A 23,668-nucleotide genomic window follows, 5' to 3' on the forward strand; every position below is an offset into this window, starting at 1 on the left:
CTTAACCTTATCTAGGTATTTCAAAATGGCCTGACAAGCATCAATGAGATCAGTTTTATTCAGAGGACTCTCAGTTTTGATATAAACTGGCCATTAGCTGTAAACTAATAATAATATACACACCATTTTAATTCTGAACCATTTTTTACAGTACCCACCTTTTCTTGGCTCAATAATGAATTCTCTTTTTCCAAAACGTGGATGTGCACTTTAAGGTTCACATTCTCTTCAGTGAGATTGTTATCCTACAAAAATGTTAAAGCAGTGGGCCGAGCCCGTGGCGCACTTGGTAGAGTGCTGCGCTGGCAGTGCGGCGACGCTCCCGCCACGGGTTCGGATCCTATATAGGACTGACCGGTGCACTCACTGGCTGAGTGCCGGTCACGGAAAAAAAAAAAAAAAAAAAAATGTTAAAGCAGTGATTTCAGATAACAAGAAATTTCCAGTTTACAAAAAAGCAGGCAAATTATGTAACTGTGTTCCTAATTTTTTAGTGATATATAAAAATTATAAGAATTCTACACTGAACCATCTTAAAAGCCACTCATTTTAGACATTCTTATAGATCTCTTTATTATATTAAAATATATACGTATATTTATTTTATTTACAAAGTAACTTGTAACTATTAGAAATAGAAACAACTCCTCGAATTCAACAAGGAAAATCAAAATGCTTTCCTCACTTCGGTATAGGATCTGCTTCCACTGTCTCTACACACAGAACATTTGTCAAATTAATCTTCAAAAAGATATACCTGTATTTTTCAATCATGCAACTTTTGAAATCATGTCAATTTGTGATGCAAAAGGTTTATTAATCAGCAAACAAAATCATTGAAATGAAAGTTCTTAGGATAAATTCCCATGAATTTGTGAAAAAAAAAAAAAGCACCTATAATAAATCGAAAAACTTTTTCTTGGTACACCAATGTCAAAAACTGTCTCCCTTAAAATGAGTTTACCTGGTTTAAACTATTCAGTCTCATTTCATTTTCAGCATCTGTAAAAACAACAAATGACCCTGACATTAAAATAATTTAAAATAACTTATTACCTCCTATATTAAACTAAGAAATGCAACCCAATTAAAACAAAGTATATTTATAAGCTTAATTAACAAGTGCTAACGGTTCCAAGTGAAGCGCATTTTTGTTGTTTTGTATTTCTATTTTGATCATACCAAAGAAATCATAATATAAATGCCAGTTAAAAACCATGTTAAGGGCCGGCCCGTGGCTCACTTGGGAGAGTCTGGTGCTGATAACACCAAGGCCGCGGGTACGGATCCCTACATAGGGATGGCCAGTTAGTTCACTGGCTGAGCGTGGTATTGACAACACCAAGTCAAGGGTTAAGATCCCCTCATCGGTCATGTTTAAAAAAAAATGTTAAAATCCAATTCTATGGAAAAGTATAAGAAAGAACTATGATTGTACTCTGAATGAGTCATAAGTTATCACCTTGATAAAAATACTAACAACTACATTTCAAAATGAGTTAATTAGTTTGGGTAGCAGAAAACAGCATAAAGTCTAAGACTGAAGGGAAAAAAACCCTTAAAAGCAATAAATATATATTTATACAACAACAATACAATAGTATCTATTATCTAAAGTGATTTAGACATGAATAAAAGGCCATTCAATCTGGTAGTATAGATAGATCCATAAATAGAAGAGATTCTGGAAGAGGAACACAAAGACAGTACCATGAGTTCAGCTGAGGTAATACATTTGACATTCATTCAAAGAAATACTGAATACTGAGGCCAGGTGCTAGACCAGAAGATGTAAAAATTTAGTCCTTGCTCTGAAAGAGCTTACAATTCATAGGGGAAGGAAAACTAGTGAATATATGATTACAATACAGTGTGATACAGTGAGTACAAGGTGCTATGAGAGAAAAAAAGGCAAACACGTAATCCAGACTAGGGGGAGCCAATGGGGCCAGGGAAGTGGCAGTGCTAGGAACCTCCCAGTTGAGGTAATACCCATACTGAATCAAAATAGTAAGAGTTAGCTAAAAGAAACATGGCAACAGTCCGCACAGAGAAACCAGCAAAGGCAACAGAGCAAAGAGGCAACACTATTGGTTTCAGAAGCTATAGAAAGTTCAATATGGCTAAAGCTCAGAATGTGAGGAGAATGGGAAGAGTGGAAACAAAAGAGGCAGACAGGGACCAGATCATGATGGACATTACATGTCCAACTAAGAAGTTTAGACTTCATCCTGAAGTTCACAGGGATCCACAAAGTACTAAAAACATGGGAATGGGGGCTGGCCAGTTAGCTCAGTTAGTTAGAACATGGTATTAGAACACCAAGGTCAAGGGTTTGGATTCTCATATTGGCCAGGGGCCCAAAAAATAAATTAAAGAATTAAAACTTAATCTTCCCACATGGGAGACTACAACTGTTAAGGACTGGCTGGTTGCTCAGTTGGTTGGCACACAGTGCTGGTAACACCAAGGTCAAGGTGTTCAGATCAGCAAACCAGTCAGCAACCAAATTTTAAAAAAGGTAAAAGCAAGGGAATAACTTGCTTTTCATTTCTGAAAAATTATTCTGGCTGCAGAATGGAAAAAATGGATTGAAGAAGGAATCATGGAGACCAGAGAATAAAAATGGCTCACGCTTTTATAACACTATTGGCCAGACACTGTCCTAAAGAGAATGTGCAGCTAGTAACTAACTCTTATAATCCTCATTACCACTACAACAACTATAAAGAAGTTACTATTATTATCTCAATGTTGTTAGTGAAAAAACCAAGGCAAATAGATGTTAACTAACTTGTCCCAGGTCAGCTAGTTAGCAATAGAGCTGTATTCCAACCCAGTCAAGTTCTCAACCACTATGTTATCCTGCTCCACTAAGAGATCTGCTATAGTTAACATAGGCAAAAAGCAATTATGATTGGCTGAAGTGATTCCATGGCAACAAAAATGGAAAAAAGGAGAAAGTCTAGGGCAGTAGGTTTGTTTTTTAAGCAAATAAACTCATATGGATCACCCAACATGATAGATAAATAATTTTTTTTTTTAAAAAAAAGAGCAGAGCTACTTCGATTGAAGCCAACTGAGAAAGAAGTCCAGACTCCCATTGCACTTTGCCTGCATGGCAGCTCCCAGGACTGATGAACCTGTGAGAAACCCTAGAGCTCCTATGGGATACAATCCCAAAGTATCACTGAATCAGAGAAAAGCTAAGGAAACAGAACCTACAGGACTTGCTAGGTGATGACTTCAAGCTTTCAGTTTTGGGAGACTGGAAAAATGCTACCAATCACTAAGTTATGGAAAGGAAGAGGAGGTGGAAAAGGACACGGTGACTTTACTTTAAACTTAACTTTAGTTAGAAAATCCATCTGGTATATACAGAACTGGCCATACAGATCAGGAACTCATGATAAACAACTGGTTGAGGGATACAGATGTGGGGGGGTCACAAGCACACAAGGGCTGGAAACCTCCAGGGCAGAAATGCGTGAATTCAAAAAGTGAGAGTTGATTGTGTGAGAGAAGGACAAAGTACAAAATGAAATGCATCTTTTCAGCGGAAGAGTTCCCATTATGTTTTCCTGCCATGAATGCATACTGGTGTATTTCATCCAATACTATAAATATCATCTTTAGCATGGAAAGTGGCAGAAGATCTATGGCTCTTATTACTCAGGCCTTTGCTCGATATAGATCATCATTTCAAAAGGTACCAACAGATTTTTGAAGAAGAAAGACTGCATTCCTTAACTGGAGGGTTTGGGCCCTGATGAGTTACAGGAAGTATTCAATATAGATGACAAGAAAGAGACCTTTACCTCCTCCCAAAAAAGTCAATGTACATAAACTTTTCTCAGATATCTGCATGGCCTCCTAAATCAATGAGTTACATGTAAATAAAAGGATAATGAAGGTAGGTTGAGAAACACCAAGCCAATACTTAACCATTTTTAGGAGAAAATTCCTATTTGTGATCTATTATTAACTATGGCACTGAATCCAAACCAAACAATTCTCAAATTACTCAAAGTTGTTTCCATGAATACTCCATTTCCAAGAAGTATTCATTTATTCAAGTGTTTAAAAACAACTATTGTGCAATGAAATACCAGTCTAAAATAAGTTCCAAACATTTTATACCAGGCAGTGCTTGTAGTGTGACCACTTCTTCCACTGATGTACTCTGTGGAAGAATTCTTTCCTTTTCTGTCACACAATCACTTTGCTTCATACCATAAGATTGCAATGCACTGCAATCCAGTTTCAAGCTTTCACATTCTTCAATTATTTGTCTCTTTTCCATGTTTAGTTTTTCTTGTTCTCTCCTTAAAACATCTCTGTCATTTTCTGCAGAAGATAATTTTTCATTTACATCTTTTATTTTATCCTCAAGTTCTTCAATTTTTTTTGCAGATTCCATTTTTTCAGTTTGTAGAACTTGAATAGTTTTTTGCATCTCATAGATTTTAGAGTGATCAGTTCCTGTAACTCCTGAGCCACCTAAAATATAGATAAAGTCAAGGATATCAAATGTTAAGAATTAAGAAGTAAATAGCTTGCTATTTATAACTAAGATTTAAGAGCTCAGAACTTGAAAAGCTTAAAAAGAAAAATTAAATTACTATAATAAACTAAGCATGGGGAAACACAGGATTTGAATCACCTACTAAAAAACCTATGTACCTGAGTTTGAAAGAAAGTAAAATATGACTACCAAACAATGCAAAAAAAAAAAAAAATCTATGAATTATAACTATTTACCACAAATGCAAAAGGACCTTTCCATTTTTGCAAAATCTTGAAAGTAGTGGTGCCATAGCAAATTTCTGGTAGACAAGCAGAGCTAGCCATTTACTCATTCTTTAGAACTTAGTGCAAATTTATAGCAGTGTCCTGATCTCAGAGTGCTAGAATTGTCATTTAAGTATGTCATCTAACATGTTAAATTAATAAAACTAATAACCTTCTTGTAATAGGTTTTTGAGTTCTTCAATCCATTCTTCATAGTAGCATAAATCCTCTTGATACTGATGATGCATGTGTGTCAATTTCTGTTGATGTACATTCTGCAATACTGACATTTCATGTTGATGGTCATCAAGTTCCTGACTTCGGTTCTGTTTAAGTTCCTTAAAAAATAAAACAAAGTTAACCATGTTTATGATCAATAAATTTACCTAAGCTATTTATTTTATTGTTGTCTGAAAGTCCATTTTATTAAAATAATTCTCTGAATATGTCAAGGTTGAAAAGAATTTAAACACAGGCCCTAAATTAGGACAATTCTGAAAGACTACACCCTTTCCCTTCTAAGGCCTTAAAAACAGTTTTTCTACTTTTAAAGAGAGAACACCAGCAAGAAAATACTGAAACAAAAGATAAGCAAAAATATCTTTTCCTAATGACATATTCCACCAATGCCAGCTATCAACCCTCTGGCCAATCTGTATCTGTTATCCTACTATCCCCATCCTCTCACTCAGCCTTTCTATCTACCAGTCTTGATGGGAATTCCAAATTGTCAATGAAGGTGCCTTGCTACCCAAGTAGAGAAGACCAGTGTCTCTCCCAGGAACCTAGATCTTGAGCTGAGTCCTCGAAAGAGAGAAATTGGTTGGACGGGAAGCTTTATGATAGCTGCACCTTCAAGAATCTGTCTGCTGTATCCCACTACCTAGATTCCTGACACTGTCCCCACTCCTGTCCTTCCTGTGGCCAGAATACTCATCTCTTCCTCCAGTCCTATAGATAGACTACACCAGGTCCTTCCAGTAAATCCTCCTTTCCTTTACTTAGCTAGAGATAGTTTTTACTGCTAACCAAGAATCCTAATCTATAAATTAGCTTCTACTTCCTGAGAAAATAAGTATAGGTATTCTTTACTCCTATGCACTTATTTATGTGCCAGCACTGGGCTAACAGCTTTATATGTTATAAATAAATAAATAAATAAATAAATAAATAAATGATAAATGATAAATAAATAAATAAATAAATAAATAAATAAATAAATAAATAAATAAAAATATAAACCTCAAAACAATCCTACAAGGTAGGTATTAAGATGATATCTACTTTACTGATGATAAAACAGAAGCCTGGAAAGGTTAAGTAACTTGCCCTAAGTAACACAGATGGTAAATAACACAATGAACATTCAAACACAGGTCAGACTTTGGTCCCCCCCCAAACAAGTGTTGTAATAATAATAAAAGCAGGAAGTTCCAGTCAAGATGGTGGAATAGACAGTCCCCAGCATCACTCTCTCCCACAAATCAACCAATTTAGAACTATAAAAATGTAACATCAGCCAAAGTGGGGACACTGGAGCTCAGGGGAAGAGGAGGAGAGGCCTACGGAGTTCATGAAGGTGGGAGAAACCACGATGAGAGAAAGAAAAAACTGCTCTGAGAGTTTCAGGTCATCGCTGTTTTAATGCTTAAGCTGCTGAGTTCACAGAGCAGGAGCCAGCAGAAGCCACAGTTGTGCCCTTCAGATGGAGTTACTTGGAGGTGGCAGGGGAAAAGGGGGCCTTGGTGGCCCCCAGGACAGAAAGACCATTAATAGGGTTCCTGTGGACCCACACAGGAGTGAGGAGCTTGAACAGCTGAAAAATGGGAGCCATTCAGAGGCCAGTAAGTCATCGCGAGGGACCGGTGCACAGCCTGTCCCATTGGAAGTGTTTGAAGCATGGGTGGTGGGGGAGACAGGCCCACCAGGAGAACACTGGTACACATCAAGGACAGCCAATCAGCCCCCAATCAGCGCAGGACCACTCAGAGGAGACTGGGCGGGAATGCAGAATTGCAGGGGGTGCAGATTGATGAAAAAACTCAGGCCCAGGTCAGAGTTTCTACACAACCCAGGTGCACTGGGTCTCTGGAGAACTGCAAGTACCTGTAAGGTCAACCATTAAACCCTGAGCTGCACAAAAAGCCTTCCCTAGGGAAACAGCAGCAAAGCAGCAATTTAGCTCAACCACAGAGTTCAAGAACTGGTTCCCACAGGAAGTTCCCCCATTTTAGAACTAAGCAAAGGACGAAAAATTAGTTCCGGCCCAGGCACACCACCAGTGCATTGGGGCCTGCCTGGGGACATGAGGCATGGAGACGGGGACAGGACCCCCACTCACACCCACTCACACAGCCAGCACCTTGGGGCCTACCTGGGAACCCGCTGCTTGGAGCCAGGAACTGGACCGCACTCCCACATCCAGGCATGCCGCCAACACCTCGGGGCCAACTCAGGTACCTGAGGCATGGGGAAGAAGACCGGACCCCCTGCCCATAACCAGGCATACAGTGCCAGCGCCTTGGAGCCCACCCAGTGACCCGGGGTATGGAGTTGGGGACCGGAACCCCTCCCACAACCAGGCACACTGTGCCAGCGCTTTGGGGCCCACCCAGGGACCTGAGGCATGGACCCAAGGCATGAAGATGGGGACCAAACACGCCCCACAACCAGGGACACTGCTAGCACCAAGGAGCATGCCAAAAACATCACCTCCATGTGGGTGGCCCACCACAGCCACTAAAATAACCATGGCTACTGCGAAAGCAGCTGGATGCCACAACCACCACACAGATGGTCTGCCATTCCCTGGAGTGCACTGACACAAGGAGAGTCAACAACAGACATAAAGAAAGGAGGAGGATGTCTCTCTCCACAAAGCCCGTTCCAGAGTGACAGAGGAAGCGTCTGTTCTATGATAATATTGGGGGACCTGATCACCCCTGTCAGCACTGGACAGATCATCTAGGAAACAAATCAACAAAGTAAGCATTATTCTTTCAGAAGGAGAGAAGAAATCTAGGGTAATTAGAGGGTAGAGGGGGTGGGAGAGGGGGATGGGGAGAGATTGGACAAGGGGCATAAAGAATAATTATGATTTGTAACAATATATATGCTAGTAATATTGGTTTGATCAACATATCTCAATATTGAACCCCCAAAATATGTATAATCAATTTAGAGTCAATAAAAATTAAAATAATAATAATAATAATAATAAAAGCAAAAACTAAAAATTCTGTATCTGACAGTAATTTAGACACTGAAATCAATTCATTGACAAAATAAATATATGTAACTAATAATTATCTTAAAAGAAATATAATCGACACAAAGTAGCAATAAAGTATTTTACCAATGAAGTAAAAACAATTCTTTACAATGAATAATATTAGCATTTTATTTTGTCAATAGCCTTTAATCTTACATCTTGAAACTTTAATAACCTTGGAATTCTGTTTTAATAAAGATAGTTTTATGAGATACAGTCAAGTATAGAGACTTATGAAATATAAACTAACTAATAAATGTTCAAAATCAAATGATTTTGGATCCCTGTAGCCAGCCACACACAAATACACAAACAAAAAAAGATTTTTGAGATTTTTATATACCATACTTGTCATGAAAAATAAAGAGAATACAAAATATTAAAAAAGAAACAAATATAATTTCATAACTGAGACTTTTACTACCAGGCCTGAGGCACCCTCCAGAGGCTCACTGCCCAGGGCCATCTCGGGAAGTGGCTTCCAGCACCAGCATCCCGGCTGCTGCGGTTGCTGCGGCTGCTGCAGCCATCGCTAAATTGGCCCTGGGTGTAGCTGGACCTGCAGGTTTAGAAGATACATGCTGGAAGCCTTGGCGGCATCTACATGGTATTAGGTCTGCATGATTGTAGAATGCTAGAGCTGTGGAGGTTTGGGAGTCTCCACCCCAATTTCAGAGGATGTATGGAAAAGTCTGGGCACCCCAGGAAGAGATCTGTCATAGGGGTAGATTCACTGCAGTGAGTCTGCTAGAGCAATGCTAAGTGGAAATGTGGGGTCAGAGTTGCAGCAGAAAAACCCCAAAAGCTCCATGTCTACTGGAGCCAGGAGAGCGGGACCACCATGGAGGCCCCAGACCTGTGGAGCTACCAAAGTAGAACCCCAGCCTCGTAGAGCTGAAGTGTGGCCTGCAACCAGGAAAGCCATAGGGGCAGAGCTGCCTGAGGACTTGGGGACACAACTGCACACCGGCATGCAGAGGACACCGAACACAGAATCAAGGTGTATGATTCACCAGCTGTGAGATTTAATGCCTGCCCTGCTGGGATTCAGACTTGTTTGGGACCTGTCACACCTTTCTTTTGGCCTATTTCTCCCTTTTGGAATGGGAATATGTACCCTTTGTTTGTCCCACCATTGTAGATAACTTGTTTTGAATTTCACAGATGGGACTTTGAACTTTGGACTTTTGAGTTGAAACAAGTTAAGACTTTGAGGATGAAATGAATGTATTTGTATGTGAAAAGGACATGAGTTTGGGGGAGCCAGGGGTGGAATGTAGTGGATTGAATTACATCCCCCCCAAACTCCCTGAAGCTTGAATTGTCTCCAAGTTTTTTGTATTAGAAACTTAGCCCACACTGTGACTGTTAAGAGGGTGGGAAATCCTATTATGGTAATAGAAAGGTGGAGCCTTGAGGAGGTGATTGGATTGTAGGACCACACTGGAGGGAATGGATTAAAAATGGTGGTTAGGGGTGTGGTTCTGAGGGCTTTAAAAAGAAGAGGAGAGTCTGTCTTAATCTCTGATCTCTCTCTGCTTCCACCATCTCGCAATGTGAGACCGCTGGGTCACTGTCACCACCATCAGATGGACTTTGGACTTCCCAGCCTCAGAAACTGTAAGCAATAAATTTCATTTTCTTTATAAATTACCCAGTTCCAAGTATTCTATTATAGCAATACAAAACAGACTAATACAATAGGCTTATGCGATTAATAAGATTTTAGATGTATAATAGCAACTGTGAATCAGCAATCTGATTACCTTAATGACATTTTGTAGTTTGAAGATTTCTCTTTGATCAGAGCTATGTGTTCCTTGTGCTTTAGAAGTCTAGCTCAGAAAAAGAGAATTAGAAAATAATTACACTGATTTTTTTTAAATAGGAAGTTGCAAACTAACTTTATTAACAGATACTTTTCAAAAAAGGGGCATTTCTCAGACAGATTATGATTAATGAATGCCAAGCATCTTTTAGAGAACCTAGTACAATAGCAATATACAATAAATAAAAGGTATCATATTTGAGAATTTGTTAACTGATTGGAGAGACAATGGTTTTATAAAATAGCTAATGTTAAGAAGAAAAAATCAAAGAATATTTTATTTAGCTAACAAAATGCAAATGTGAGGATAATTGAGCAGCTTTTTAAAAAGAAATTTCTAAAATGGAAATTACCCAATATTAATGCTAATAATGATCCAAGTAAAAACTTTTTTTAAATGATGTTACCCAGAAGATCTCTACTCCAAGACAGAATAATTTTTGGTATGACAAGTAAATTAAAGAACTTTTGGATTCTTCTCATTCTAAGCTGTATGTTGGTTATTTATGTTCATTAACATTTACTATATAGCATGTTAATAAACTAAAAGCTGCTCTAGGGCTGAAAGAAGGAACACAGTATAATGGAAAGAACACAGGTTTTGGAGTCAAAAGATGTTTTTGGATCATAACTTAATCACTGTGAAAATGGGTGTATTACTTTAACTTTTAGTTTCCTTATCTCCAAAATAGAGGTAATAAATTTGTCACATAGTTATCAGGATAACATAATATGTATTGTGATAATAAATATGGAAGCATCTTGTAAAGTGCAATACAAATAATTTTTATTATGCCTTGCTAGAAAATTAAGTCCTGAAAGGTTCCAATTTTTTTCACCTTTTTATTTCAGCACAGATCTGTCATACAGTAAATCATTTAAGATATGCTAAAGTGAACATAACAAAAGCCCATCACTTCCCTTTGAAATCTTACCTAAGCAGTGTTTCTTAAAATGTGTTCCTCAGATCATCAGAGTCACCTGGGGTAATTATTTGTTTGAATGGAGTTTCCAAGGCTACTAAATCAAAATCTCTGAAGACAGGCCAGAGAATCTACAATATCAAGTTCCCCAGGATATTCTTACAGATACAAAGTTTAAGAACTACTACCTTTTGGAGATAAGATGGACAAACAAATCAGCCTTTCTAAGGTTTATTTTGGGTACTGGGACTGTCTAGCAACTTGGGAAAGAGATCATTTTAATTGGGATGATTTCTCCTTTACATAACTAGATTAAATTCACAAAAAGATAGAAAAATAGTCTATTTAAATACTTTGTTTTTTTCTACACTGATGAAATTAAATCCAAATGAACAGTGCTCCAGTTTATTCCAGGTCTCATGTCTACTGACAAACTCCATGAACTCTAATATGTAAGAAAAATAGTGTTCCTTGGGAGAAAGTTTACAGCACAAAATAGCAAGGAATTAATTTCTAATGCATGAGAAACAACACAAAATAGTTTAATTTATTTTATAATCCAATTATCAGATTTCACTATACACATACCTAGAGCTAAAAGAAACCTAAGACATCATCTAAGCAAGCAGGATCAAACACGGTGCTACAGACTCCTGATGTTTCCACCAGAGAAGCCTTCAGGGATTCCAGTGGAAAAGGTGCTGGTTCAATCAACAGCAATTCAATTTTTATCTCTTTTGAGTCCTGGACTTGAAACTTTTTATTTTTAAAAAATGGATGTTTCTTTAAATTCTTTTTGGAAAATTGTTTCCAAATATTGTTCAGAAGGGAAAACTAAGGCTGAAAGAGAAAGATGACCTGACTAAAATCACTTAGAAAGAAAGTCATTGGCAGAATTAGAGTACAGATTTTCTATTTCCTAGCCCACAGTACTTTCTAATACCAAGAGCTCTCTATATATCTATTCATATAATGTCAGTATTTTTACTATTTTCAAAAACTCATGAAAATTTTAACTACCTGAGCAATATGCCTCCAATGGCCAACTTCAGACTCGAGTCTTGAAACTTCATTTGACAATCTGTTTATTTCTTGTTGTAATGAAATAACATCTCCAAAGTTCATGTCATCATCGCGGAAAGCTGAGGCATGATGACTGATCCCACAGCTGAATGAAGAAGATGCAGTGGTTGCTGGTATACCACCAGCTCCTGAATGTACTGACGGAGTGGCTGACTGCAGTTTCAGCAACAGATCCTGCAGCGCAATCTGTCTTGCTTTATGACGGCTGATTTCGATCTATGTATTTATAATCCATGTTTTAGAGAAAGTACTTTAAAATAACCATATTAACCTTTTTATAAATTAATAATATTAAAAGGTATAATAATTTATTTAAGATTATCCTATAATGGTACTCTGTTAACTGAACCCACATCTTCTATAACATCCTATCCATAACATGCTTATTTAAAAAACAAACATGATCACCAGAGTGAAATCACAGTTAATGTTTCAAATGGTATAAGATCAGAATTTCACTCACATGTTAACTAAAGCAATGAACTTCTCAGTTAAACGTGGGTTTTCTATTGTCTATGTATGGGGTACTATAGGCAATTTCTTAGGGTTCTGTTTGTGATTATCAAACCTTAAAATGATAAGAAAATGAAACCTGTGTCAGTTTATGTATTGGACACCAAGTCACAGCCTCAAAGAAATTATGAACACAGAATCTACCATAATGCCACATCCATTCGGAATGAAAGATTACTAAAAACACAAGTGAGTAATCTAGAGAGAACTGTTATAAGCCTTTTATGAAGAACTCAAACTAGTCCAAAAGACACTCTGCCACAACTAAGGAAAATGCGATACTAAAAAAACAGCCAACAAGTAACAGTATTTCTACATGAGTAAAGTTAAGCAATTAGATAAACAAAAACCAAACACATTTATGTCATATGTCATAACAAACAGGTTTTTCATATTAGAGACCCTTCCCTAAGGGAGATTTAGAGTACTACACAAATTTCATTCATCTTTTCAAAAATGATATGAAATAAATTGGATTTTGGGGGAATATGAACATCACAATGAGGGTAGCAAATAGATTCAGAAAAGAGCAGTTTTATACAATCACATATTAGCTTTCATCCTAGTAAAAAGTACTGAAATACACAATTTTTAAATATGTAGCATTAACACAAAAAGTTGTCCTTATACAACAGACATTTATATCAAATTGTTGAGTTACACAGTGCAAGCTTTAATAACAAAGACACATTTGCAAACTTGAATGCTTATTGTGCTCTCTAATATCAATAGTTAAGTAGAAAATAAAAAGCCAAAATTTCCCACAGCAGTGTTTTCAACTTTGGGGTAAGCATCAGAATCATCTATGGAGCTTTGAAAATTACCAGTACCAGGGCCCCTTCCCAGTACACTAAATCTGCATCTCCTGGGGGGCATAAGCATGTGTATTTTTAAGTGTCACTAATGGTTCAGCTGTAAAGCCCTGGGTAGGAACTACTATTCTATCGTAATGTCTATAAGTCAGTGCTACTCAAAGTGTGGTCCATGGACTGATGCCATGAATGTCTGCTACCAGTCCATAAGTACAAAAATCAATGAGTAGGGTTTAAAGAGTTTTAAAGCAATTTGGCAGTAAGTGGGCTTGTAATTTTAATTTGAACCTGTAACTTTGCTTTTCCATATTCATTTTATTTTTGAAGTAATTTATCTTTATTGTATTATGAAATTATCAAATTCCCAATAGATTAAAAAATTAAGCTCTATTTTAAATTTTATATTTATCTTTAATGTGGTATATTTTTATTTTTAACCTTAGCATGCCACTGAAGGTACTAGAAATCAATATATCTAAATTGAAAACACCTAAATACTAAGTTATGGTAGACATGAACATTTAAATCCATAAACTGAAAAACACCCAAATGATCTGGCTAATAAAATGGTTAAATTCAGTACAAGTATAAGTATTTAGTGGACTCCACTTATGTACTAAACACTAAAGAGAATTCAATAACAGCATGACACTTGGGGATACAGTCTACATTTTAAGAATTCGGGATAACAGTGGTTATATCATACAATATCTAGTACCAGAAGTGCAAAGAAAACATAAGCCAATTTCAAAACAACCATTTCAATCAAATTAAAAGAAAACAAAAACATTTATAAAACAGTATAATTATATTTCATATTCTTTTTCCATGGAATATCAAACACATGCCAATACAACAAATAATAACACTTGTAATCAAAAGCATTTTTAAAAGTCATTAGGAATAACCACACTGATTTAAAACAACTTAAGAAAATATGACAAATTAAAGTTTCATAAAATCAGAAATTACAAGCAACACATGCCTGAAGACATTTTACATAAATACTTTTCTTCTTTTGGAAAGTAGAAATTAAAGTCCACAAAGGTCAGTTTATATAATATAAACTTAGTTGAAAAGCTTAGAAAGTTCTTGTTAAATTAGTGTTATCAAAATGAGTCGGGAATTATTAAATTCAACACCCTTTCAAAATTTTTATGGATCAAGATAGCTTGATTTATATTATAACTCTTAAAAACCTTCCTAAATACATTACAGTAAAATGAATATGAAGTAACTGTAAAAATCTTTGCCTCTTTCTGTTGTAGTTGATTTTGGTAATTTGTAGATTGCTGCTTTATTTGAAGCTCTGAGGCTTCTTGCTTCTCTTCCAGATTGGTACAAAGTTTTTTCATACTTTCATTCTAGAAAGCAAAGAAAAAAGTATTTTCGACAAGAAGACTGTAAGTTATGTGCATGGTATTATGAAAAAAATATCGCTTCATATAAAAAATGATGTAAAAATATAAAAGGTCTCAGACAGATTATGCCCTTTAAAATATACTTTCAAATTACACAAATGCATGAGCATGTTCATACAGAATATGCCTAATTCTAAACCAAAGGGGGAAAACTAACATTTTGCTGAGTTTGATTTTCTGCTAAGAAAAGCCACTGATTGATGTTTCTCCCATCTTTCTATACCCAGTGTCTAGCATATAATACATGTCTAGTAAATGAATGAATAGATTACCTGTTTGAGCTTCTGTTTCCTCCCCAAGCAGCAGAACTTTTTTAAGGCATATTTTTAAAAAAGATTTCTGGCTGAATTACAGGTAGGAGGCTAAAGCCTCACATTACTTACTTGCCTTGTTCCCCAGACCCCCTGAGGCACCTCTGAAAAATCCAATCTGAAAATCACTACTGGGATTGTTGAAAAACTACTGTTAAAACTATACAAAACAATCTAAATATAATAATTCAGTGACTCTAGACATTATACATAGTCTTTTGTTTTAAGATGTTGGAAAACATGAAAAAATTACTCAAATATTATGTACATAAATATTATCTTAACCTATTATCACTCCTTGTCATGAACATAATATGAACATAATAAGAATATAATGGGACAAGAGAAATAGACATTAAAACTCTCTGCAAAAAAGAATTTAAAAGTTATTACAGATAATTTACTAAGCATTCTACTAATATATCTACACAGTTTAACAATGATGACTGAGAAAAAGGAGACTGACGGTGGGCAAGAAGCTGCCAGAAGATGATGAATTTTTCACTTTTGGGATGTCATCTTTTTTTTCTTAGATTCTAGGAACTTCTGATGTCAGCAGCCATGAAAACTACGGTCTAGGAATATTTCATGAATTCCCAGAGAAAACGAATGGAGTAAATCAAAGGAATAATTACAACATCCACAAACCTTAGTTTGGGACTCTAGCCCCAGAAATCTAACACAGACCTCGGTTATCTTGAAGAAGTAGTAGTAAGAAACAGGACCAATGGTCACACAACTAATTACCTTCTATTCTATTGGCTGCTTTTGCATGATTTTCTGAGAGCTGTTAATATGAAAAACATACATAAATGAATAACACAATATACTGAAGTCAAAACCTGGCTATAAAAGTCCACTTTAGGCTTTTTAACACAAAAAAAACCCTGAGGTTATTTGACTGTGACTAATAACTAGAACTTTGAATTTGGTCAATATCTACTTGGTTGTCTGCCCTCATCTCCCTAGCCATATGAGAGTCAGAAAGGTTGAGAAAACACATAAAGGACAGATTCTCCTTATCGGGCTGAACCTGTAATATATTAAGAGTTGTCTGGGTCATATTTTCTATCACATGGAATACGTAGCAGAGGAGGCTGGACTGAAAGGAAAAAAGAATAAATACACATGATGAAGAGCAGAGAAGAATATAAATGAGAAAAAAGACTCCTGATGGCCTCCATTTCTAGTTGCAGCCCCTTCCTAAAGTGTGCCTACATTTCTGCTCTTGGAATCCAGAGACACTTATATTCTTAAAATATTTCATCCTGCTTAATACTTGGTAAACTATCATGGTCCACTAGTACCAACTTTAATTTCTTTTTAAAGCAGTCCTATTTGTAAGAATTGATATTAATGACTATTACTCTTTCTTAAAGGTCTTCCAACAAACAAAAAATTTACCCACTTTTAAAAATAGAATAAAATTCATTCCACCTTGCAATTACCATAATGGTATGTTGGATCCTTTCATAAATCTAAGAATAATCCATGGGATTGTAATGATCTTGTTTTTTCTGTATCCCGAAACATTTTGCTATTTTATTATCCTAGGATTTATTTTATCATTATTTATCAACTATTCCCAACTATGCTGGAAAAGACTAAAATAATAAGAAAATGGAAGACTTACGGAATCACCTAGAAGAATCATGTAATAGTGAAATAACCAGTTTTCTGTTCGCATTGCCCTAAGTATGACATCATGTTTATAAAAGTAAACAGCAGTTTTGAGATATCTTTGGAGGTTTTTTTTTTTTTTTTTTTGGCTTTCACTGAACCTTGTTGAAAATTCAGAATTTTTCATTTTTCGACAAAGAAAAAAAAACTGACAGAGGAAAACATTTCGCAATCACTAGACAACTCTGAAGATGAATGCAAAGAGACAGAAAGCAGCACTCTAGAGTCTAATGGTGAAACTGACTAGAGAGGCAAAATCTCAAACAAGTCTCTAGATGGCACTATCAAAATGAAATTTTCTCAAACTCAAGAACTGATGAATGAACAATATATTTCTAAGAACAAAAAGGAAATATGATTTTCACATTAGCCATTCAATAAGAAAGTATTTTATTCTGCAATACTTTATGACAAGGACCTGAACCGTCCCATTTTCCTAATGAATATGTGACAGTATTCTTTCATTAAGTATAACATTTGTATTCCAACATTTACTTGATTCAGTTCATTCATGGACAAATGCTGAAGGCCGCTGTGTATACAAAGATGACTAGGAGGAAACAGATGATACAGAAATGAAAATAATTCAATGGATTGATCACTCTAATTGGTATTTATAAATATAAGAATAAAAATACTTTGTAACTATGGAGCAAAGATGACAGCCATTGTGTGATCAACAAAATCCTGAGGACTCTCTCCCACAAATCAACCAATCTACAACTATAAAAATGCAACAACAGCCAAGCTGGGCCACTGGAGCTCAGGGGAAGAGGAGGAGAGACCTACGGAGTTCATGAAGTGGGAGAAGCCACAATGAGAGAAAGAAAAAACTGCTTGGAGGATTTTGGGCCACGGCAGCCTTAAAGGCTGGAACTGCTGAGCACATGGAGCAGGACCCGTAGAAGCCACAGCTGTGCCCTTCAGATGGAGTTGCTTGGAGGTGGCAGAGGAGAAGAGGGCCTAGGTGGCCCCCAGGACAGCAAGACTGCTAATAGGATTCCTGTAAACCCACACAGGAGCAAGGAGTCAGAACAGCTGAAAAAGGGGAGCCGTTAAGACGCCAGCAAGTCATCGCACGGGACCCGTGCAGGACCCATCACACATGAAGTGTGGGTGGGGGGGATGGGCCCACTAGGAGAAAACTGGGACACAGCAAGGACAGCCAATTAGATCCCCAGTCAGCACAGGACCACTCAGAGGAGACTGGTCAGGAATGCAGAATTGCATGGGGTGCAGTTTGATGACAAGATTCAGGCCCAGATCAGACCTTCTATGCAATCCAGGTGCACTGGGTCTCTGGAGAGCCAGAAGTACCTATAAGGTCAACCATTAAACCCTGAGCTGCACAAAAAGCCTTCCCTAGGGAAACAGCAGCAAAGCAGCAATTTAGTGCAACAACACAGCTCAAGTACTGGTTCCCACAGGAAGTTGGCTCATTTTAGAAGCAAAGGACAAAAAATTAGTTCCGGCCCAGGAACACCACCAGCACCTTGGGGCCATCAGGGGACCTGGGGCTTGGAGCCAGAGACCAGACCCCTGTCCACAACCAGGCACACCACCAGTGCCAAGGAACACGCCAGAAACATCACCTCCATGTGGGTGGCCCACCACAGCTACCACAGTTGCCGCAAAAGTGGCTAAATGCCATAACCACCACATAGATGGTCCACCAGCCACTGGAGTGCATTGACACAAGGAGAGTCACCAGCAGAGACACACAAAAAAAAAAAAGAAGAAGAAGAGGATGTCTCTCTCCACAAAGCCCATTCCAGAACGACAGAAGAAGCATCTGCTCTATGATAATACTGAGGGACCTGAACACACCTGTCAGCATTGGACAGATCATCTAAGCAGCAAATCAACTGAGTAACCATTATTCTTTCAGAGGGAGAGAAGAAATCTAGGGTTATCAGTGGTGGGAGAGAGAAGGGAGGGGGGATAGGGAGAGATTGGACAAGAGGCATAAAGAATAAGCACAATTTGTAACAATACACATACTAGTAATATTGATTTCATCAACACAGAATCCCCAAAATATGTGTAATCAATTATGATAAAATTTTTAAAAAACCAAGAGCCATTAAAGTTTTCAAAACTGTCAGTTTTAATGACACAAGTCAAGAATTAGAAGTAATGATCAAAAAAAAATTTTTTTAAAGGGGGCAGCCCTGTGGCTCACTTGGGAGAGTGCGGCGCTGGTAGCGCTGAGGCCGCGGGTTCGGATCCAATATAGGGATGGCCGGTGCGCTCACTGGCTGAGCGTGGTGCAGACCACACCATGCCGAGGGTTTCGATTTCCTTACCAGTCAAAAAAAAAAGAATTAGAAGTAATGATAACCTAAAATCTACTAGGGGAGTAATTAAAATCTGGAACCAGTATTTACAAGATAGATAGAAACATTCTCATTTAAGCTTAAGAGTTAACACGTGCCATCAATATGTTTCAATAAAAAATTTAATTTTAAAAAACACAAAGAAAGAGTTAATAAGCAGTTAACTGAATTCAAAGAACACTGCCTATTTTGTGTGTTTATGTTTCAAAACCAGAAAAATATGAAATAAAAATTTGGATTTGCTATATTTAAATTATTATTAAAATTTCTAATAAAGTTTTTCACCATTACTTTATTCATACTTCTGTAAGTTATTTGTAAAATGACTTAATATAAAGAGATTGGACCAAGACAGTAAATGTGATGACTGTTTTTCTTTCTATACAGAAAGTTAAATTAGCTTATGCTGGTTACTATTACTTGGAACTAAAGAATCCTAACTAATTCAGTCAGGTACACATATTAACATCTATAAGCAAATCTAATTTCCTTTGGAAAACCTCTGAAAAAACACTGCCCTCTGTCTATATGAAAACTTACCAAATAAAATATTCAGCCATATCTACAACTTATCCTCTTAAAGCAGTAAGTCTTGAACAGATATACTGCACAGTCACATATGGGCTTAGGGTATGAAGTGAGCACATAAGGTGAGAATTATGTATAGTCAAAATTATCTTAGAAAATAAGCCCTTGGGAAGTCCAATTGTCTCTTTTCCTCTAGTATTTGAATAAACACCAAATGAGAAAGTTAGCTTGCATTTGGAGGTGTTTTATCAAAAACAAATATTTCTAAACACTAGAATCATACTTACTATAGTCCAATGATAACTCTATGAGAGGCATTAAAAGAACTGAGATCAACAGAAGGACAGAAGACTTCTATCTCCCTTCTCAAGCTCAATACAAAGCAGACATTCATTGAGCAGGTTAACCTTATTTATTTTTTTCTCGAAATGTACACTGGTGAATTAACCAAAGCTAATGCTACCACACACACCTCTGCCCATTAATTTTTCTGGGTGGATCTGTGCCAATGAGTGCTTTCTCAGGATTTCTTTAGGAACTCCTATCTCGGCCGTACAAAGAAACTGTTTGTCACTGGAACACACCTACTTTACTTATTAGGTAATTACTAAGGTATTAGCTAAGATCTCTAAGTGCCACCAAACTGCCATCTTGTACTGAAGCAGAATACCACTGCAGTTCTTCCTGAGAGGTCCCTCTACTTTCAAATTCCACAATCCCACCTGGATAATCCAGACCAGAGTTCAACAATGCTAGTCAGTAAATATTTTCTTATATCTAAATTCAATGTTCTCTTTTTATGGGCTTAGTTAAGAGGAAAACAGGCTTACCACAGTCCTCTAAGACTATCTTTTGCTGAAACACAATTATTAAGTGTTCTCTTACTGTTCTTATCTCAAGGTTAATAGTTGAGTTTCTTTAGTCCTTTACAATAGAACCTACTTTTTTTTTTTTTTTTTTAATCAGTAAGGGGATTGCAACCCTCTGCACGATGTTGTTTGCACCATGCTCAGCCAGTGAGCCCACCGGCCATCCCTATATAGGATCTGAACCCGCGGCCTTGGCGCTCCCAGTGCCGCACTCACCCAAGTGAGCCAGGGGGCCGGCCCTAGAAACTACTTTTAAATCCTTTCATTTTCTTTATGGCTTTCCTTTGAACTCTTTTCCAAGCTTTTCTCATCCCTATTAAGTACAATGTCCAGAAGTAGTCACTACTAGACACTTGACCAATAATGAATAAAATGGTAAAATTAATTTGCTATACCTATATTCTTAACTGCTTTGTATCCAAATATTATTGTTATTTTAATGTTTGGGAATTAAAAAGCTGTAAATTAAAGAGAATTACAGTCTCCATATTATACTTAAATAAATGTACGACTGCAATTTAACACACTCTTAGGACACAGTAAATCCTTGATAATGATATACTTTTGTAACAGTCATTTCTACATTTGGCAGTTTTCCTACTTCCAGCATATAGAAATAGAGATGGGAATATTAAAGAATAGCGGCTGAAATAAAACAGAGATAAAGAAGAAGAGATAAAAAGTGGAAGGGAGTGCTTTTAAAATGAGTGGACTGAAATAAAGTTTGAATAACTCTCACAGCTTCCAAAAAGAAAAATCTGGGCTGGCCGGTTAGCTCAGTTGGTTAGAGCAAGGTGTTGATAACACCAAGGTCAAGGGTTTGGATCCCCTTACTGGCCAACCACAAAAAAAAGAAAAAGAAAAAGAAAAAAGAAAAAAAGGAAAGAAAAATCTAAGTTTAATCAGTCTTTAATTATCCTTACCTCTGATTTTAAGACTGCATGAATGGCTTCAATTTCCGTTCTCCTAGAATTAGGTAATTCTGTTACAAAAGAAATAGCATATACTGAATATCTGATAAACACATGAAGTATAAACAAGCATTTTAAGGAAAATATATTTCACTGGGTTTAAACAGAATAGTAGGCAGATATGAGAGCAAATTCAGATGTATACCACTTGATTTTCATCACAACTTTCCATTGACATTAATGTTGTTCATTATCATATGTCATTATTTCGCCTATGTCCTATACCTTAGGATGTCTACCTTTACTCCCTTGAAGTGCTCATTAAGTTTTGAAAACTGACACTCTCTCTGTTGACTTACCCTGTCATTTTAGATGAAACTCATTCAACTGGGACTGAAGGCCTTATTTCTAACTTCTGCTTCTAATACTATCAAATAATTAATGACCTGTAAACAAACAATAAAAATACACTAAAAGAATGCTTATTTAAAGTAACATAGATATAACTTACTAAAAATAATAATGAGCTCAGTCTGGTTTTATACATTTGCATTTAAAAGTGGAGTCAGAGCCCAGTAGTGCCAAAATAGCACCAATGATGCTGTCAGAAAATTATCATCCACAGAGTTATTTTTTTCTAGGTATTAGTGTTTTTTCATTACTCACAGCACTTTAATATTATAAAAATAACTTCTCTGAACTATAGTTTAAGTCAAAAGAAAATACAAGCAGCATGCAATAAATTATACTGACAAACACACCCTTGTTTTGAAAATCACAGGTAGGGTTGCTTCTCTGGTTGTTTATACATCTTGTTTGAAACTCTGGCTGTCTAATTGCTACCCTGAAGAAGACAAAGTATAACCTAATCTGTTTAGAAAGGTAATTTTTAAAAGCAGCAATTGTTTCAAAGAGGGATTTAAATTATTTAAGTGGCCTCCCACTCCCTACCCCCCCCAAAATCCTGGTCTTTTTTAAGTAAAGGGGAGATATTATGCAGACAAAAAAATTCTGATTTCCTCAATGAGAAAGAAACTGTGTTTTTTAGAAGTATTTAATAATTTACCAAAGATCCCACAACTTGCAATGCATGGAAGTGGAATTTCAACCCATGCCTATCTGATTTAAAAGTCCAAGCTCCTAACCTTGAATAAATCAGTAGAGTGTTTGGTAGAATAGCAACCTACTGGTATTTGTAAATATGGATGATTTTCAAGTTGTACCAACAGTGCTATTTTGGGACTGTTTTCTTGTTCATAACTGGCACAGGGTAAACACTCAATACACATATGCTGAATTAATAAAAGATCTGACTCTTTTTAAATAATTTACAAAATCAATAAATTAGGTGGTAGGCAATCCCTACAGTAATACAAAGGGAAAAGAATAAAAGCATTAAGCAACTTTGAAAATTCACCCACTTGCAAAATTTTTATTGAGCACCTACTATGTACCAAGGAAGATGCAACCCACTGTTACTATAAGGACCAAAAACATACAGTCCCCACCCTGGACATCAGGAAAGAGATAAATTATAACTCATATGGTAAGTGCTATCAGGGAGAGATCCACAAAGTTCTGTTAGAACACATCACTGGCAATCGACTCAACCTAAGTGGGAGTCAGAAAGGTTTCACTAAGTACCTGACATGTGAGCAGGGTCATACAGGAAAATTGTTTTCCAGGCACAGGCAGGTGAAGGAGGAAGTAGAGAAGGAAGGGCTTTCCACATAGAGGTTCAGAGTTGTGTACACACCTGACAAAGTTCCTTGTGGTAGAAGTCTGGGTACAAGCATGCACGTGTATGCAAATATGCAGATGCATGGCCATTGGTATGGGAACTAGAAAAGGTAGGCAGAAAATAGATAAGATAGGTCCTTGGCCTCCCAAAACTAAGAGGTTTGGAATTTATCCTGCAAGTAACATGATCAAGAAATTTTTAAGCACATTTATTTTTAGAAAATTAACTGGGAATACAACAAAAATGAACTGGAGTAGGGAGAAATGGGTGACAGGACATGAAAGAGAAAAACTCCCTGGGAGAGATTATGGGGACTGAACTAAAGAAGTAGGAGTAATAAAGGAAAGGACAATCTGGCATAGGATGAACAAGATCTGGTGACCAACTGGACATAGGAGATGAAAAAGAAAGAGACAAAGACATAAATATTCCTAGTTTAGAAAATTGGGTAGGAGATACCGAAATCACTAAGACTGAGAATACAGGAGCACATTTGCTGTGAAGAACAAAATTAATCCCACCTTAAACCTGCAAGACATCCAGGTTGTGGATGCATGTTTTCTGGTTCGGGTCAAAATAGTCAACTGTGTCCCCCTATCTAGGACATAAGGAAAGACTAGTCATTTCCCATTGTTATCTGGCCTTTCTCT

At 36.8% G+C, this 23,668-nt stretch overlaps 1 protein-coding gene across 1 annotated transcript in view; it reads right to left on the bottom strand.

Moving 5' to 3' along the window:
- Positions 1 to 23,668, bottom strand: part of TRIP11 (thyroid hormone receptor interactor 11) — a 61,427-nt gene that overhangs the window by 36,033 nt on the left and 1,726 nt on the right. The window contains 8 exon segments of the mRNA XM_063089768.1: positions 159 to 245; positions 965 to 1,002; positions 4,141 to 4,500; positions 4,964 to 5,129; positions 9,829 to 9,897; positions 11,834 to 12,112; positions 14,475 to 14,585; positions 21,290 to 21,348. Coding sequence (XP_062945838.1) covers positions 159 to 245; positions 965 to 1,002; positions 4,141 to 4,500; positions 4,964 to 5,129; positions 9,829 to 9,897; positions 11,834 to 12,112; positions 14,475 to 14,585; positions 21,290 to 21,348 — 1,169 coding nt within the window.

Source organism: Cynocephalus volans, chromosome 3 (genome assembly GCF_027409185.1).
Source record: "Cynocephalus volans isolate mCynVol1 chromosome 3, mCynVol1.pri, whole genome shotgun sequence".
Classification (NCBI taxonomy): Eukaryota; Metazoa; Chordata; class Mammalia; order Dermoptera; family Cynocephalidae; genus Cynocephalus; species Cynocephalus volans.